Below are 16,899 nucleotides of genomic sequence, written 5' to 3' on the forward strand. Positions count from 1 at the left end.
ATGCAATTGTTTGGCAGAAATTGAATGAAGTAAAAGCTATAACAGCCCAAAGCTTGAGGCTCTTTACCCGAAAGAAGGGGGACATTTGTAATAAGACATATGAGTTGGCAGCACAAGTAGAAATAAATGTTTTTGATTTTATCTCTGTGGATAGGTTAAAACAGGCACCCATTATAAGCTCTCTGACTCCCACAGCTGACCAGAAAGTGCTTGGTAAGAGAGGTAGGGGGTGGGCTGAGAGGTCTGGCTTTAATCACAGTGATCCCCAGAGCTGGATAACCTTTCTGACGCGCCCCTCCGGTTAACTTCTCAATGAACAACAGCCATTTTGATCTCAGATAAGGGTTGAGACCTTTGACCAGTTTTCATGTGGTTGGTGATTGACATCCATCTGTCTCGAAGGACAATGGGTGGTGGTGATCATCATCAGAAGCCTGGGCGGAAGGTATGGAGATCCTGAGATGCCCAGTTGTCAAGATTCCCCTTTTGGCCTCACCAGTGTAACCCAAAGGAAAGCTTATGAAGCAGTACATTTGGCACCAGCTTGGCTGCAGGAGCTGCCAGAAGGATGTTCAATGATGTGCAGCCACCTTAAGGCCTCCACTCTGCATTTGCTGTCTGGGTTTACTCCCATAGCCTTTGTCTCTCCCGAGGCTGCCCACATAGCTGGGGATCTGGTTCATGAGCACCAGAGTATGTCCACAAGCCAGTGGGCCTGCATGCTATGTGTGCAGGGGCCAGACCTCCTCCCTGTCCTGTATAATTCAGCCTGAGTCTGAAAGGAGTTCAGTTTCAGTTTGTGCCAGCAAGGAAGCATGACATGAAGTTTGCTGTTAGAGAGGCGATGTATTGGCAGAGAGAGACTTATACATTCAGCTCTCCTTTTCACAAGACCACTAGTCAACAGTGGAAGCTGACAGTGAGAGCAGCAAGCACTACCTACTACACTACCACACTAGACGTGTCACAACAGCCATTTTGACATCAGTTTTCATGTGCTGGGGTTGTAATGAAGCATGATGTAAGCACAGGGTACTTTTGAGGCAAGAAGCAGGAGGGAAATGAGGGAAAACCTTGCCAAGAATGAAGGTCTGCAGTTGAATGGAGCCTCACGGGCTGCATGCCTTCAAGCAGTGTCAGTGTGTGGCTATGCTTGTGATACCCAGCCTCTACTTGGCTCCTTCCACCACTGTACTGTTTGCGGTAGCTGATCGAAACTTAGCCACATGGAAGTTGCAACTGGGAAATAGGAAAGTCCTGATTTGTACAGCAAACCTTCAGGAGAGCGAGTCCAAGAAGATCCAAGTGACTGTCACCTTCCTGATGCAGTGTTTTAGACTGCAAACAATTAACTACATCTTCAATGGCTAAGATCACCTACTTTACTATTTTGAATATAGTCAGGTAAGTTTACTGAGTTAGATATTTACAGTGATAGCATATCCAATTAGCAGAACCCCTGTGAATATTGATTACTAGTGTCAGTTCCAAAAGCCTCTTGAGTGTACACTGCAGACACCCAAAATAAACCCCTTTTGTTACAGTGTTAAAAGATGGCTCCATGAATATACAACAGGACAGAATAGTGAATGATGAAACAGATTTGTCCTAAAGTGCATTAAATGTTGGGGATAGGCAAGTTTAACAGTGTGCTAGTAGCAGGAATGTACAGTAGAACATAGAACATAGCAGCATAGGACAGACCCTTTGGCCCACAATGTTGTGGCAGCCTTTTAACCTACTCCAAGATTACCTCTTCTCTCCTACAAAGCCTCCATTTTTCTATCATCCTTGTGCCTATCTAAGAGTCTCTTATAAGTCCCTAATGTGTCTGCTTGTCACGCTTGGCAGGGGCTTCCATGCATCAACAACTCTCTGTTGATATTAACAAAAAACTTACCTCTGACTCCCCAATCCCCCAAACTTCCATCTGGCTATTCATTTGATCTCTGCCTTTTGTCAGCTTGTACAGCTCTATCAGGTCACTTCTCATCCTCCTTCACTCACTGCAGAAAAGCCCTCGCTCACTCAACATATCCTCATAAGACATGCAACTCCTGAATAAATTGGAAGGATATTCTTAACACTAATTTTTTTTTTAAGTTGAACTTGTAGTTGGCTATTCAGCTCTGTGGACAGTACTTGCCATTATCACTGGGTTACAATCCTGTCTGATGTGACATCGTTTTCCAAATATATACTGAGTACATCCAGCTCTACCACACCACCACCTCTGTTGACCCCCTTCTCTGTCTGTAAATTATCAAACTGTGTATTTGATGGGTGGAAATTTGCTCTGACTGTAAGGAACACAGAAGTCGGTGGATTTGGTAATTGTTATAATGTAAGATCCTGGGGGACTTCCGGTAGCACTCATGGAGTGAAGTCGCGTTCTTGACTCGCTCCATTACCTCTGAGTTTTTTTTCTTATGATCAGCTATATTTTAATTAACCATTAAGGCATCAACTTTTACAATACTTTGAAATAAATTGGGCTCTTCGATAACTGGATGCGTTTAAGGTCTGCTATGTCTAAGAATGGGAAAAATGGGAAGGATGGCAAACCTCCGGTTAAACCGAAAGGTATTGATTTCCCCCCGACTGAACCACCGGTGACTTTGAAAGCTATATCGGAGTTAATTCAAAGGGAAATTTCAACCTCTGTTATGGAGCTGATTCGTGCGGAAATTTCAACCTCTGTTACGGAGCTGATTCGTGCGGAAATTTCAATTAATTTCCAGAAAATTGCCGATTCAATCGATAAGATACAAACATCTATTACGGAACATCAGTCGGCTATATCTGATCTTCAAAAATCCACGCAACAAAGTGAGCTTAAGATGGGGAAAATCGAAGAAACAATTAATGTAATGAAGAAGAAACTTGACTTTCTGACCTTTAAAAACTCTGACTTAGAATCTAGAGTGCGACGGCAGAATCTACGAATGATCGGGGTGCGTGAAGCTGTTGAATCTGATAACCCTATGAAGTATTTTTCTCAACTTTTAAAAGATGCATTTCCTACTGTATTTCCTGACCAACCACCGCTATTGGATCGCGTTCACAGAGTTCCATCATACTTGCTTAGGTCAGATAAACCTCGACATGTCATTTTACGGTTTCATTACTTTCAAGACAAGGAGAAACTGTTTCGATTTGTTCGACCTAAAGGTTTCATTGATTTTTTGGATCTTAAATTCCGATTCGTGGAAGATTTCAGTAAACCAATCCGGGATCAACGGGTTCGTTACAGATCTGTGATGTCGGAACTCTACAAGATGGATTTAAAACCAGCGCTTCTTTACCCTGCACGTCTAAGGAGTCGTACGTTGGATGGAGCCCTCCGTTTTTTTGACTCTCCATCGGATGCCCAGAGTTATCTGGATCAATTTTCACCTTCAACATCTTAATTGTAATTTTTTTAACTATCTCCGTTGATCGGAGGCTGTGAATTTGTCGGTCTTAATTTTTTTTTGCCCTATTTGGGCAGAAAAGTTTATTTTTGATTACTTAATATGGTTGCTAAACTTTCTTTTTAACTGCGTCATTTCTTTCTTTTTCCCAGGGGATTCTGGGTGGTTACTTCCTTATTGTCATTTTACGTATTTTCTTTGTGGCCTTAAATTTTGTAGTTTTTTTTTAAATCTATTTTGTTTTGTAGGTTTTTATAACTAGTTAATGTTAATAATCTTTTTTTTGTTGTTCTGTTTATTCATGGGTCTGGGGTTTATTGCGGTTTTTTTAATATATTTTCTGGCTTTTATTCTGTTATGTGTTTATTTTAATTGAGTTATCTTTTTTTTATTCTTTTACTGTTTTATTATCAGCTGATCTTTTTTATATTTACACTTTTTTTTAGGGAGCGTATACCGGAAGTCATGGGGGTAGTTTTAGTGCTTGCTTCTTTCGGGCTGGTCTGCGTTAGATTTAGCCTTGGGGTCATGGGGTGGGGGGTGGTGGGAGGGGCTTCACGTTTTAGTTTCTTTCTTCTTGGGCTATATACATTATTGAAGTATTGGTTGCGTTCTTCCCGGTATCTCTTGTATGTTCTGTTCCCTCTCCGGGTTCGTGGGTCGAGCCTATCGTCAATCCTCCTTGTTGTGGGTTGACTTTAGGGTTTATGGAGTCTATTATTAATTTTGTCTCCTGGAATACTAATGGTCTTAATCATCCTATTAAAAGGAAAAAAGTTTTTAAAGTGTTCCGGAGACTTAAAGCACAAATTTTATTCTTACAAGAGACCCATGTGCGGAGGGGGGACAGACTACGTTTTTTTAAATTCTGGAAGGGACAACAGTTTCATTCGAACTCCAATGCTAAGATTCGAGGCGACTCTATTTTTATAGACTCCTCAGTTACTTTTATACAACATGATATTATTTCTGATCCGAATGGTAGATTTCTATTGGTTAGTGGTTTACTATTCAATAAAAAAGTAGTTTTGGTTAATGTTTATGCTCCTAATATGGACTGTCCGGAATTTTATAAATCATTATTTAATCAGTTTCCGAATTTGAATGAGTTTTCATTGATCTGGGGCGGAGATCTTAATACCTGTTTGTCTCCAGCTTTGGACCGTTCGGCTCCTTTACGGACCTTACCTAATAAATCTGCAACTTTGATTAATTCATTCCTTTCTGATTCTGGGTCGACGGACATTTGGCGCTTTTTGCATCCTCAGGAAAAAGATTTTTCTTTTTTTTCACATGTTCATCATTCCTATTCAAGAATTAATTATTTCTTTATTGATTCTCGTCTTATTTCCTCAGTGATTAAATGTGATTATGATTCTATAACCATTTCGGATCATGCTCCACTTAAGCTTTCTATTAAAATTCTGGCCAATATACAAAATAATAGACAATGGCGTTTTAATTCGCTGTTGCTTCAGGACTCGGACTTTGTTAACTTTATGAATGAACAGATTGATCTTTTTTTTACAATTAACCATACAGAGGATATTTCTGTTAACACTCTTTGGGACACTTTTAAAGCTTATATTCGTGGTCAGATTATCTCGTATTCTGCTGCTTTGAGGAAGAAGCAGAAGCAGGAGGAGTTGGTAATTGTGGACAAGATTAAGGAAATTGATAAGAAATATGTTATAGCTCCTTCTGAGGAGTTATATAAACAAAGAACTGAACTTCAAATGGAACACAGTTTATTACTCTCGTCCTCGATTGTAAACCAATTAAAGAAAACAAGAAGTGAATTTTATTTACACAGTGACAAAATTGGCAAACTGTTGGCTAATCAATTGAAGTCTAATTATGGTAAATCTCAAATTAATCAGATTTATAACCAAAATGATCGACTGATACTTGATCATGTGGGGATTAATCAAACCTTCTGTGATTTTTACTCTTCCTTATATCAATCAGAGTCTCCTCGAGATTCTAAATATATGAATGATTTTTTTAGGTAATTTAGACTTCCCTGAGATTTCACAGGATATGGCTTCTATGTTAGATACTCCCATTACCATGGATGAGATTAAGAATGTTATTTTCTCTATGAATTTGGGGAAAGCTCCTGGCCCTGATGGGTTTACCGTAGAATTTTATAAATGTTTTGCTCCTTCATTAATCCCTTGGCTCTGTAGGGTTTTTGAGGCTTCATTGAAACTTGGTAAACTTCCTGAATCTTTTAATAGAGCGTCAATTTCTTTAATATTAAAGAAGGATAAAGATCCTGCTCAATGTGCATCTTATAGACCAATATCTTTATTAAATGTTGATTCTAAAGTTTTTTCTAAGGTATTAGCAAATAGATTAGAAAAAGTACTTCCCTCTATTATTTCGGAAGACCAAACGGGTTTTATTAAAGGTCGTTACTCTTTTTATAATATTCGTACACTGTTAAATATCGTTTATACTCCCTCACAAAATGTTCCTGAATGTGTTATCTCTTTAGATGCCGAGAAAGCTTTTGATAGAGTAGAATGGCCTTATTTATTTAAGGTGCTTGAAATGTTTAATTTTAGCTCGAAATTTATATCCTGGATTAAACTCTTATATTATTCTCCTGTGGCCTCGGTCCGTACTAACTCTTTAAGTTCACCTTTTTTCCCTCTTTTTCGAGGTACTCGACAAGGTTGTCCTCTTAGTCCCTTATTATTTGATATTGCATTAGAACCTCTTGCAATTGCCATTCGAGAATCTCCAAATATTACTGGGATAACTCGGGGCTTAAAGTCCCCTAAATTATCACTCTATGCTGATGATTTACTTTTATATATTTCTAATCCTCAAAAATCCATCCCGGCTGTTTTAGAGTTATTAGTACAATTTGGTCTTTTTTCAGGTTATAAATTAAATCTTAGTAAGAGTGAACTCTTTCCGATTAATAAACAACTTCCCTTATATTATAAATTTCCATTTAAATTGATTAATAATTATTTTTCATATCTTGGGATTAAAATTACTTGTAAATACAAAGATTTATTTAAGACTAACTTTTTACCATTAATAGACCATATTACTCAACTTTCATCTAAATGGTTTCCTTTATATTTAAGCAACATACATCAAAGTTGCTGGTGAACGCAGCAGGCCAAGCAGCATCTATAGGAAGAGATTTAACTTTGATTGGTCGTATTAATGCAGTTAAAATGTTTTTTTTGCCAAAATTTTTATATATATTTCAGGCATTACCAATCTTTGTTCCAAAATCTTTTTTTGACAAAGTTGACTCTAAAATTTCTTCATTTATTTGGCAGAATAAAAACCCGAGACTGGGTAAAATACATTTACAGAAAGCTAAGAGAGATGGAGGCTTAGCATTACCTAACTTTAGATTTTATTATTGGGCAATTAATATTCGACATATGAAATTCTGGTTACTGGACCAGGATATACTATCCATTCCTAAATGGGTAGTATTGGAATTACAATCTGTTCAGGGTTTTACACTTGGCTCTATTTTAGGTTCCTCTCTTCCTTTTGATTGGAAACGCCTTAAACAGGTGTCTAACCCGATAGTTAAATATACCTTGCGTATTTGGTTTCAATTCAGAAAATTTTTTGATCTTAATCAATTTGGGTTAGCGATTCCTATTTTAGGTAATATTTTTTTCTCCCTCTTTTACGGATCGTGCTTTTCAAATTTGGAAGACTAAGGGTATTTCACGGTTTTTGGATTTATTTTTAGATAGTTCCCTTATGTCTTTTGAACAATTATCTAATAAATATAACTTATCAAGAATACATTTTTTTAGATATCTACAAGTTAGAAATTTCCTAAGTACTATACTTTCTTCCTTTCCAATGCTTCCTCCTACATACATTTTAGATACTATAATCAATCTTAATCCATGTCAGAAAGGTGCATCGGCTATGATTTATAATATTATTATGAAACTTAGGAAAGCTCCATTTGATAAGATTAGGGTAGATTGGGAACAGGAATTGGGGTTTACCATTTCCGTGGATGACTGGGGGCAGATTTTACAATTAGTCAATACTTCCTCTATCTGTGCTAAACATTCCCTAATTCAATTTAAAGTTGTTCATAGAGCACATATGTCCAAAGATAAGTTAGCGCGCTTTTATTCTCATATTAATCCTTTTTGTGATAGATGTCCGGGGCAGATAGCCTCTTTAACTCATATGTTTTGGTCTTGCCCTACTTTGGAAACTTTTTGGAGAGACATTTTTAATATTATCTCCAAGGTATTGAATATAGATATCTCTCCTCACCCTATTACTGCTATCTTTGGACTACCTAAAATTTCCAGTAATCTCTCCCCTTCAGCCCGTAGAATGATTGCATTTCTTACTTTAATGGCGAAAAGATGTATCTTACAACATTGGAAAGAGCTTAATGCTCCAACTACCTTTTTTTGGTTTTCTCAGACGATATTATGCTTGAATCTGAGAAAATTAGAAGCAATCTTTATGACTCCTCATTTAAATTTGAACAGACTTGGAGATCTTTCATTCAATATTTTCATTTAATGTAATATATACCCTTCTTGTTTTTTTTTACTGTTTTTAATGGAGGTCGGGATTGAGGACGTGATTTTAAGTTTAACTCTGTTTGGTTTCAAGTTAGCCCATTGCTTTGCTTTGCTTTTAGTTAGTTGCACGGTGGGTTTTTTTTGGGGGGGGGGTTTCCTTTTCTCTATTGATATATAAATAAAATTAGTATACTATTATGTTACCTTGGTATGTTATGTTTAAATTACATTGTTTGTAGTATTTTTTTTTGTATTAATATCTTCTGTAATTTTATTATATTCTAACAGTGTATTAGTGTCTATATGGCTTACCTTTTTGTATACTTATTTAATAAAAAGATTTAAAAAGAAAGAAAGAAAGAAAGATCCTAAGAAACAGGAGCAGGTGTGAGCCAACTGGTCTGTAGAGGTTGCTCTGCAATTCAATAAAATGATGGCTGATCTTGCTGTGAACTCAGCTTCACCTACCTGCTTTTTCCCTATAACTCTTAAACTGGACAAGAATCTATCATCTAAATGTGTCTTAAATATATTTAATGAAACAGCTTGTACTACTTCCCCGGGCAGAGAATTCCACAGATTAATTTCTCTCTGGGAAAAGTAGCTCCTCCTCTGTCCTCAGTCTACTCCTCTGAATCTTGAGGTTATGTCCCCTAGTTCTAGTCTCACTTAACATAGAACACTATCGCACTAAACTTTTACTAAAGTCGCTTATTCAACCTCTCTAACACTGCTCGACTCCACTCTTGCCTCTGCCTAACTGCTGCTAAAGATTTAACTGGCTTTCTCTCAGATTTTATCCTCTGTAGACCTAGGGTCGTCCAAAGCACAGCTGCTCCTGTTGTAACAGAGTCTAGCTGAACTACACTGACTGCCACTTAAGTATTATTTCTGTTTAAAAATTATAAACAAGAATGTGAAACCTCTTCAATTATTTTGGCCTTCTCAACATCCATAATCTCTAGTTGTACTGTGCAGAATAAGGGCCATTGGTTCATCATGTCCTTGCTAACTATTGCATCCATGTAAACTAATCCCATGTACAGGACCTGCATTAGGTCCTTAGACATCTATACCTTGCTAATTGAAAAGTTTGTTTTTGCTGTTTCTGAAATGTTTGAGACCATCATCTCAGGCAGTGCATTCCAGATTTCAATCCCTCTCTGTGGGGTTGAACAGTAGAAATACACCCTTGCATTCCTCTAGACTTCCCACGCTCACCTTAAGTCTCTTGTCTCAGACACCCTCACCATGGGGTAGAAAGATCCTTCCTCTCCGTCTTGACTATGTCTCATAACATTAGACTTCTCCCTTTATAATCTCTGTTCTCCTCTAACTTTGGTCTCTGGAGTATCCCTAAATTTGACCACATGGGTTTCCTCTGGGTGCTCTGGTTTCCTCCCACATTCCAAAGACGTACAGTTGAGGTCACTAAGTTGTGGGCATGTTTGTTGGCGCCAGAAGCATAATGATACTTGGAGGCAGCACCCAGCACATCCTTGGACTGCTGGTTTTTGCATTTTGCTTCTAGAGTAAACAGTACACATAGCAGTAATAAATGGGCAGTTCAGTAGCATAGCAGTTACAGCACCAGCAAAGCAGGTTGAGACTTGCTGCTGAATGTAAGGAGTTTGCCCATGACCTTAAGGGTTTCCACGGGATGCTCCTGTTTCCTCCCAGGCTCCAAGGATGTACAGGCTAGAAGGTTAATTGGTCACATGAGTGTAATTGGGCAGCACCGGCTGGTTGGGCTGAAAGGCTGAATCTCTAAATAAATAATCACCCCACCATTGACAGCTGTGTCCTTCAGCTGTTGGATTGCTTCCCAATGCTTCCTTCAAGATGTTACTTAAAACTTGCTTCTGGTCAGTTAACTTGGCACTGTGACAAAATTTTGCCGGGAAAATGCTCCCGTAAAGCACCTTGTGTTCAATGTCTTTACTGTCTCTTATGTCAGTACTAGCTTATATCAGTGTCTGCTCGCTTCAGCACAGTGCCTGGTCGATGCAAACATGTAGGCGTTGGGGCAGCGTGGTAACGTAACAGCGCATCACCTTACTCGTGACTCAATTCCCACTGCTGCCTGTAAGAAGTTAGTATGTCTCCTCCCCCCCCCCACCCATGATCACATGGGCTTTCTCTGGGTTCTCTGGTTTCCTCCCACATTAGTTAGAGTTACTAAGTTGTGGGCATGTTTTGTTGGTGCCAGAAATGTGGCGAAGCTTGCAGGCTGCCCAGCGCTACCTACATTGATTTGATTTGACCCAAAATTACACATTTCACTGCAGGTTCCAATGTACATGTGACAAATAAAGTTTATCCTTAAAGACATAAATTTTAAATTGCTACTCAGTCCTCAGCTCCTGTGACAACCTAAATATCTTCTATTTCCCTATCAGATTATGTGCCTGCAGGAAGTTCAGGAAAACCATTACTATCAGCAGTTTCGGCCAGCTCTCCAGCTAAGGGGTGAGTGACCCAAAATGAACTGGAATTTATTTTTGCTACCTCCCACCTTCTTATTCTGGCTTAACCCCTCACCTGCCAGTTTGTACTCCTTTTCCTCCCACCTTCCCCCTCATATTCATTCCCTCCCACCTTCTTATTTTGGCTTATTCCCCTTTCTCTCCAGCCCTGATGAAGGGTCTCAGCCTGAAACTTCACCTGTTTACTCCTCTTCACATATCTGAGCATGTACTCTCCGTAGATTTGCTGAGTTCCTCCAGCACTTTGTGTGTGTCACTTTGGACCTTCAGCATATGTATTGATTTTTTTCTCTATTCTCTAAGGAATAGATTATATTAGCTTTATTTATCACACGTACATGGAAACATACAGTGCAATGCATTTCTCTGCACCAATCAAATCACTGATGATTGTGCTGGGGGCAGCCCACAAGTGTCACCCTGCATCCAATACCAACATAGCATGTCCAGCAACTGACTAACCATAAGGCCATAAGACATGGGAGCAGAATTGGACCATTCGACCTATCCATACATTCTTGGAATATGGGAGGAAACTGGAGTACTGGGATGAGGGTCATGGGGAGAACATTCAAACTCTTCCAGACAGTGGTGGGAATTGAACTCCAGTGGGTGATCGCTGGCACTGTAAACCAATGTGCTAACCACTATGTTACTCTGCCATCCACACAAGGTGTGTTTTTCCTTCCTGCAGACTTATGGCACTGTATAGGCCCTTCTGCCCATCATGCCCATGCTACCCATTTTGCTCATTAACTTTAATCCCATTTCCTGCATTGGCTGTATATCCCTCTAAACCCCTCCTATCCATGTTCTCATCCAATTGTCTTTTATATATTGTACCAGCCTCAAACACTCCTCTGGCAGTTTATTCCAAATATCAACCATCTTCTGCTTGAAAAAGTTTCCCCTCAGGTCCCTTTTAAATCTTTTCCCACTCACTTTAAAACTATGCCCTCTAGTTCTTGGTTCCCTTTCCCTGGGGAAAAGACAGTATGCATTGCCTCAATCTATACCACTCTTTGTTTTATACACCACTATAAGATCACCTCTCAATCTCCTGCATTCCGAGGAATAGAAGTCCAGCCTCCCAACCTCTCCCTCTGGCTCAGACCCTAGAGTCCTGGAAACATCCTCGTAAATCTCCTCTGCACTCTTCCCAGTTTAATGATGTCTTTCCTATAAAAGGTGACCTCAATGCTGTGCTCAGTTTTGGTAGATTTACTTTTAAGAATTCTGAACTTCTCTACTCAGTGAGCTAGGCTAAATTTGAACTCACCCCGATATGTTCAAGCCAAACAAGAGGATGTACATGATTGAATATTGCCTACAGTAGGTTGTTAGGTGAGGGGGGGGGGAGTGCATTATATATTACTGAGCCAAGGCAGAGTTAAACTACTGTTGGATTCTGATGCTTTTGCAAGTCAGAAGTGAGGCATAAAACTTGTGGCTTATAGCCATTTCATTAAACATTACAGGAGCAAAGAAAAAAACAAACTAAAAGCAGTTGTGGTCTTCTCATACTCAGACTAGTGATAACAGCATTTCAATGATAACAAATAACCTATAAAATAGCCAGATTCAAGTGGTGTGACCCGCTAATGAAAACTAAGACGTTTCTAAAAAAAAATACAGAAGCAACTGTACAGTGATTCCTGGAAAATTCACTGAACAGTTTCATGTATATATAATAGATAATCATATGAAAATACAAGCAAACACAGGAAAGTTAAACTACAAGAAAAATAACAATTCTACACTTCAATCCAACACAACGAGAGCGGTCAATTCAGTTGAATAGCAGAACGGCTTGTTAAGGTAACTGGGCAAATCTTTAACATTATCTCATCGCTTTTAACACAATATTTCTGCTGCACATTGACTTTGCATAAACTTCTCCTTTTTATTACAGTTCAGTGCTGGAGGTGCTTGATGTCACAACCTCAGAATAGAGGCACTTCCATTTAGAACAAAGATGAGGAATTTCTTTAACAAGAGGGTGGGGAACCTATGGAATTCATTACCATGGACGGCTGTGGTGGTCAAGTCATTGAGTATATTTAAAGCGAAGGTTGATATGTTCTTGGTTTGAGACGTGGAGAAGTACAGCACGGAAACAGGCCCTTTGGCCCATCCAGTCTGTGCTGAGCCATTTAAACTGCCTACTCCCATTAACCTGCACCAGGACTGTAGTCCTTCACAGCCCTATCGTCCATGTACCTATCCAAACCTTTCACCCTTAACCCATGACCTCTGGTTGTAGTCCCTCCCAACCTCAGTAGAAAAAGCCTGCTGGCATTTACCCTATCTATACCCCTTATCATTTTGTATACATCTATTAAATCTCCTCTCAATCTTGTATGTTCCAAGGAATAAAAGTCGAATCTATTCCATCTTTCCAGACCTGGCAACATCCTTGAAATTTCCTCTGTACTCTTTCAACCTTATTTACATCTTTCCTGTAGATAGATGAGAAAAACTGCACATGGTACTCCAAATTAGGCATCACTGATGTCTTGTATAACTTCAACATAACATCCCATCTCCTCTCCTCAATACTTTGGCCAATGAGCCAAAAACTGTCTTTACAACCCTATCAAACTGTGACGCCACTTTCAATGAATTATGGACCTGTATTCCCAGATCCCTTTGTTCTACCACACCCCTCAGTGCCCGACCGTTCACTGCGTAAGACCTACCCTGATTGGTCCTACTGAAGTGCAACACCTTGCACTTGTCTGCTTTAAATTCCAGGTTAGTCAGGGTGTCAAAGGTTACTGGAAGAAGGCAGGAGAATGGGGTTGCGAGGAATAATAAATCTGCTGTGATGGACTGGCATGGTGGGCCAAGGGGCTTAACTCTGCCCTTATGTCTTAAGAATCTCATTGAAACCTACCGAATATTGAAAGGCCTAGATAGTGGACGTAGCATGGATGTTGCCTATAGTGGAGGAGTCTAGGACCAGAGAGCACAGTGTCAGAATGCAAGAATGTCCCTTTAGAACAGAAATGATGAGGAATTTATTTAGCCAGAGGGTGGAAAACCTGTGGAATTTATTGCCACAGATGGTTTTGGAGGTTAAGTCATTGGGCTTTTTGAAAGCAGTAGTTGATAGGTTCTTGATTAGAAAGGGCGTTGGATGTTATGGAGCGAAGGCAGGATAATGGGGATGAGAGAGATAATAAATCAGCGATGGTCGAGTGGCAGAGGAGACCCAGTGGTCTAAATGGCCTAATTTTAACCCTATGTTTTATGGTCTATCTGCACATCCATTTACAAGAGGATGCTGTGGACTCCTGTAAAAAAGTAAATAGGAAGAGTTAACTCCAGTGAACCTTTTGGATATTGCCAACTAATTACAAAGCAGAAATAGACTGGGTTAATTTTTCCTGATTTGGAGGTGTCTGGGAATGAACCTGTAGAGGTAGACAAAATTAGCTAGTGTAGTGAGGCCCGAAGGTCGGTCCAAAGGCTTGTTTCCAAGGTCAGAGGTCTGCAAGTCTGACCAGGGAATGGAGGTTGGAGGCCCAACATCTGCAAACCTGGGGCCAAGGACTGTTGGTCAGGGGCCCAGAGGTGGCCTGTCTATATGTGAGTGGATGGGTGGGCGAGAGGGTGAGAAAGGGGCTTGTTTTGCTGTTGAGATGGATCGGCCATGATCAAACGGTAGAACAGATTCAATGGGCTGAATGGCCTAATTGTGCTCCTGTGTCTTATGGTCTTGTATTAAATGCTGCAATGTAAATTTATTATTGTAACTTACAACCTTGTGCTGAAATGCCAAGGAACAGGGAAGGATAATTATAAATATGTCATTAGAAATTCACTTGTCATTGTTTTACTGCCCGATTGTATCCATTTAAGGACTCTACAAAGTGCCACAGCCAGTGAGAGAGACACAAAATGCAGAGGTCAGAAGGGAATAAGTGGTCAACATTTCAGGCCAAGGCAGTCTATCATGACTAGAAAGGAAGGAGTAAGAAGCCAGAAGAAGAAGATGGGGGAGGAGGGGGACGAGTACAAACTGGCAAGTGATGGGTGAGACCAAGTGGGTGTGGGAGAGGGGGAATGAAGTAAGAAGCTGGGAGGTGATGGGTCAAAGAAGTTAAAGGCTGAAGAAGAAGGAACCTGATAGGAGAGTGAACCGTGGAATAAAGAGCAGGAGGAGGGGAACCAGAGGGAGGCGATGGGCTTGTGAGAAGGGTATGAGGAGAGCCAGAATAGAGAATTGAAAAAGAGGGAAGAGGAAGAAATTGTATGCTGAAAGGGATATTTCCATTAACGAGAAAATCTGCAGATGCTGGAAATATGAGCAACACACAGAGAGTGCTGGAGGAACTCAGCAGGCATTACAAATGCTACACCTGCCCCTACACCACCTCCCTCACTACCATCTAGGGCCCTAAAACAGTCCTTCCAGGTGAGGTCACACTTCACCTGTGAGTCTGTTGGGGTCACGTATTGTGTTTGGTGCTCCCGATGTGGCTTCCTTTACATCGGTGAGACCCGACATAGATTGGGAGACCACTTCGCTGAGTATCTATTCTTCATCCGTCAGAACAAGTGGGATCTCCCAGTGGCCACCCATTTTAATTCCACGTTCCATTCCCATTCCAATATGTCCATCCATGGCGTCCTCCACTGCTGTGATGACCACACTCAGGTTGGAGGAACAACACCTTATATTCCGTTTGGGTAGCCTCCAACCTGAAGGCATGACATTGATTTATCAAACTTGTGGTAATGCCTCCCAGCCCCCCAACCTCTTTTCCCTCTCTCACTTCATCTCACCAGTCAACTTCTCAGCTTTTTACTTCAACCCTCCCCCTCCCGGTTTCAGCTTTCACCTGGTGATTCTCTCTCCCTTCCCGCCACCTTTTAAATCTTCTCCTCAGCCTTTTTTTCTCCTGGTCTGCTGGGTTCCTCCAGCATTTTGTGTGTGTTGCTTGAATATTTCCATTTCACAGCCAATGATACATTTTGAATTGAGGCCTCTCTTAGGAAATGCAATTGGCAACAAATGGCAGAATGATAACGAGAAAATCAGTAATGTTGGTAATGCTGGGTGAATAGATACATATTGGCCAGAGCATCCAAATCTACTCCCCGTTCCTCTTTAAGTGGTGTCGTGGAATCTGTAATTCAGGAGGGAAGATGGAGCCTTGGTTTAATGTCTTATCAAAGATTTCTCCTCTGCTGATTCAGCAGAGCCCTGCACGCAGTTGTCAGTGAAGATTCTGGAGAGGCTTCCCATTCACTCCAATCGAGGGGTCATTGAAGGTTCCGGGTTAGCGTGGCGTGGTAGCATAGCAGCTAGTGTAACGGTTTACAGTGCCAGTAGTCAGAGTTCAATTTCCTCCACTGTTTGTAAGGAGTTCGTACGTTCTCCCTGTGACTGCATAGGTTTCTTCCACGTGTTCTGGTTTCCCTCCACATTTCAAAGACAAATGGGTTAGTAAGTTGTTGGGACCAGAACATGGCAACACCTGTGGGCTGCCCCCAGAGCATCCTCACACTGTGTTGATCATTGACGTTTAGATCACAGAACAGTGCAGCACACAATGTTGTGCCGACCTTTTCACCTACTATCTAACCATTCTCTTTCACAGTTCTCCATTTTTCTATCATCTCTAACAGTCACTTAAATGTTTCTAATGTATCTGCCTCTACCACAATCCCAGCTGAGTGTTCAGTGCGTCTACCGCTCTCTGTGTATTTAAAAAAAACCTTACTTCTGACATTGCCCTCCCCTATACTTTCCTCCCATCACCTTAAAACTATCTCTACCCTGGGAAAAAGTCTCTGGCTATCCGCTCTCTCTATGCCTCTTATCTCTTATCAAGTCACCTCTCATTCTCCTTTGCCCTGAAGAAAAAAGCCCCAGGTCACTCAGCCTTTCTTCACTGTCTGCTCGATGTACATGTGACAAATAATGTTTACTTTTATCTTTCCCGTGTGTGAACCTGCTTGTTTTCTCTCCAGGTTATGACTGCTTATACAAACGGCGCACTGGCATCAAGACAGATGGGTGTGCTGTGTGCTTTAAGCGGGACCGGTTTAGTTTAGTCTCTGAGCACCCTGTGGAATATTTCCGACCCATTGTGGAAACGTTGAACAGGGACAATGTGGCACTGCTGGCTTTGCTCCGGCCCCTAACTCCAGGCTCCGGCCAAGACGCCTCAAAGCTGCCCGACATCTGCGTGGCGAACACTCACCTCATCTTCAACCCGAGGCGGGGGGACATCAAACTCACCCAGCTAGCTGTGTTGTTTGCTGAAATTCAGCAGGTGGTGCAGGCAGCTCAGAGTGATGGCACACCTTGCCCCATCATCCTCTGTGGGGATCTGAACTCTGTCCCAGACTCCCCTCTGTATAAACTCATCTGCAATGGAGAGCTGTACTATTATGGAATACCTACCTGGAAGGTAAGGAGGCAGCATGAGATTTCAGTATTTC

General features: G+C 40.8%; 1 protein-coding gene across 1 annotated transcript in view; it reads left to right on the forward strand.

Moving 5' to 3' along the window:
* LOC134345108 (protein angel homolog 1-like) overlaps positions 1-16,899 on the forward strand; it is a 54,240-nt gene that overhangs the window by 11,916 nt on the left and 25,425 nt on the right. Inside the window, exons 4-5 of the mRNA XM_063045281.1 lie at positions 10,357-10,426; positions 16,426-16,868. Of these exons, the coding sequence (XP_062901351.1) occupies positions 10,357-10,426; positions 16,426-16,868 (513 nt within the window). The remainder of the gene's footprint in view (positions 1-10,356; positions 10,427-16,425; positions 16,869-16,899) is intronic.

The sequence above is a fragment of the Mobula hypostoma genome, chromosome 1 (genome assembly GCF_963921235.1).
Source record: "Mobula hypostoma chromosome 1, sMobHyp1.1, whole genome shotgun sequence".
Classification (NCBI taxonomy): domain Eukaryota; kingdom Metazoa; phylum Chordata; class Chondrichthyes; order Myliobatiformes; family Myliobatidae; genus Mobula; species Mobula hypostoma.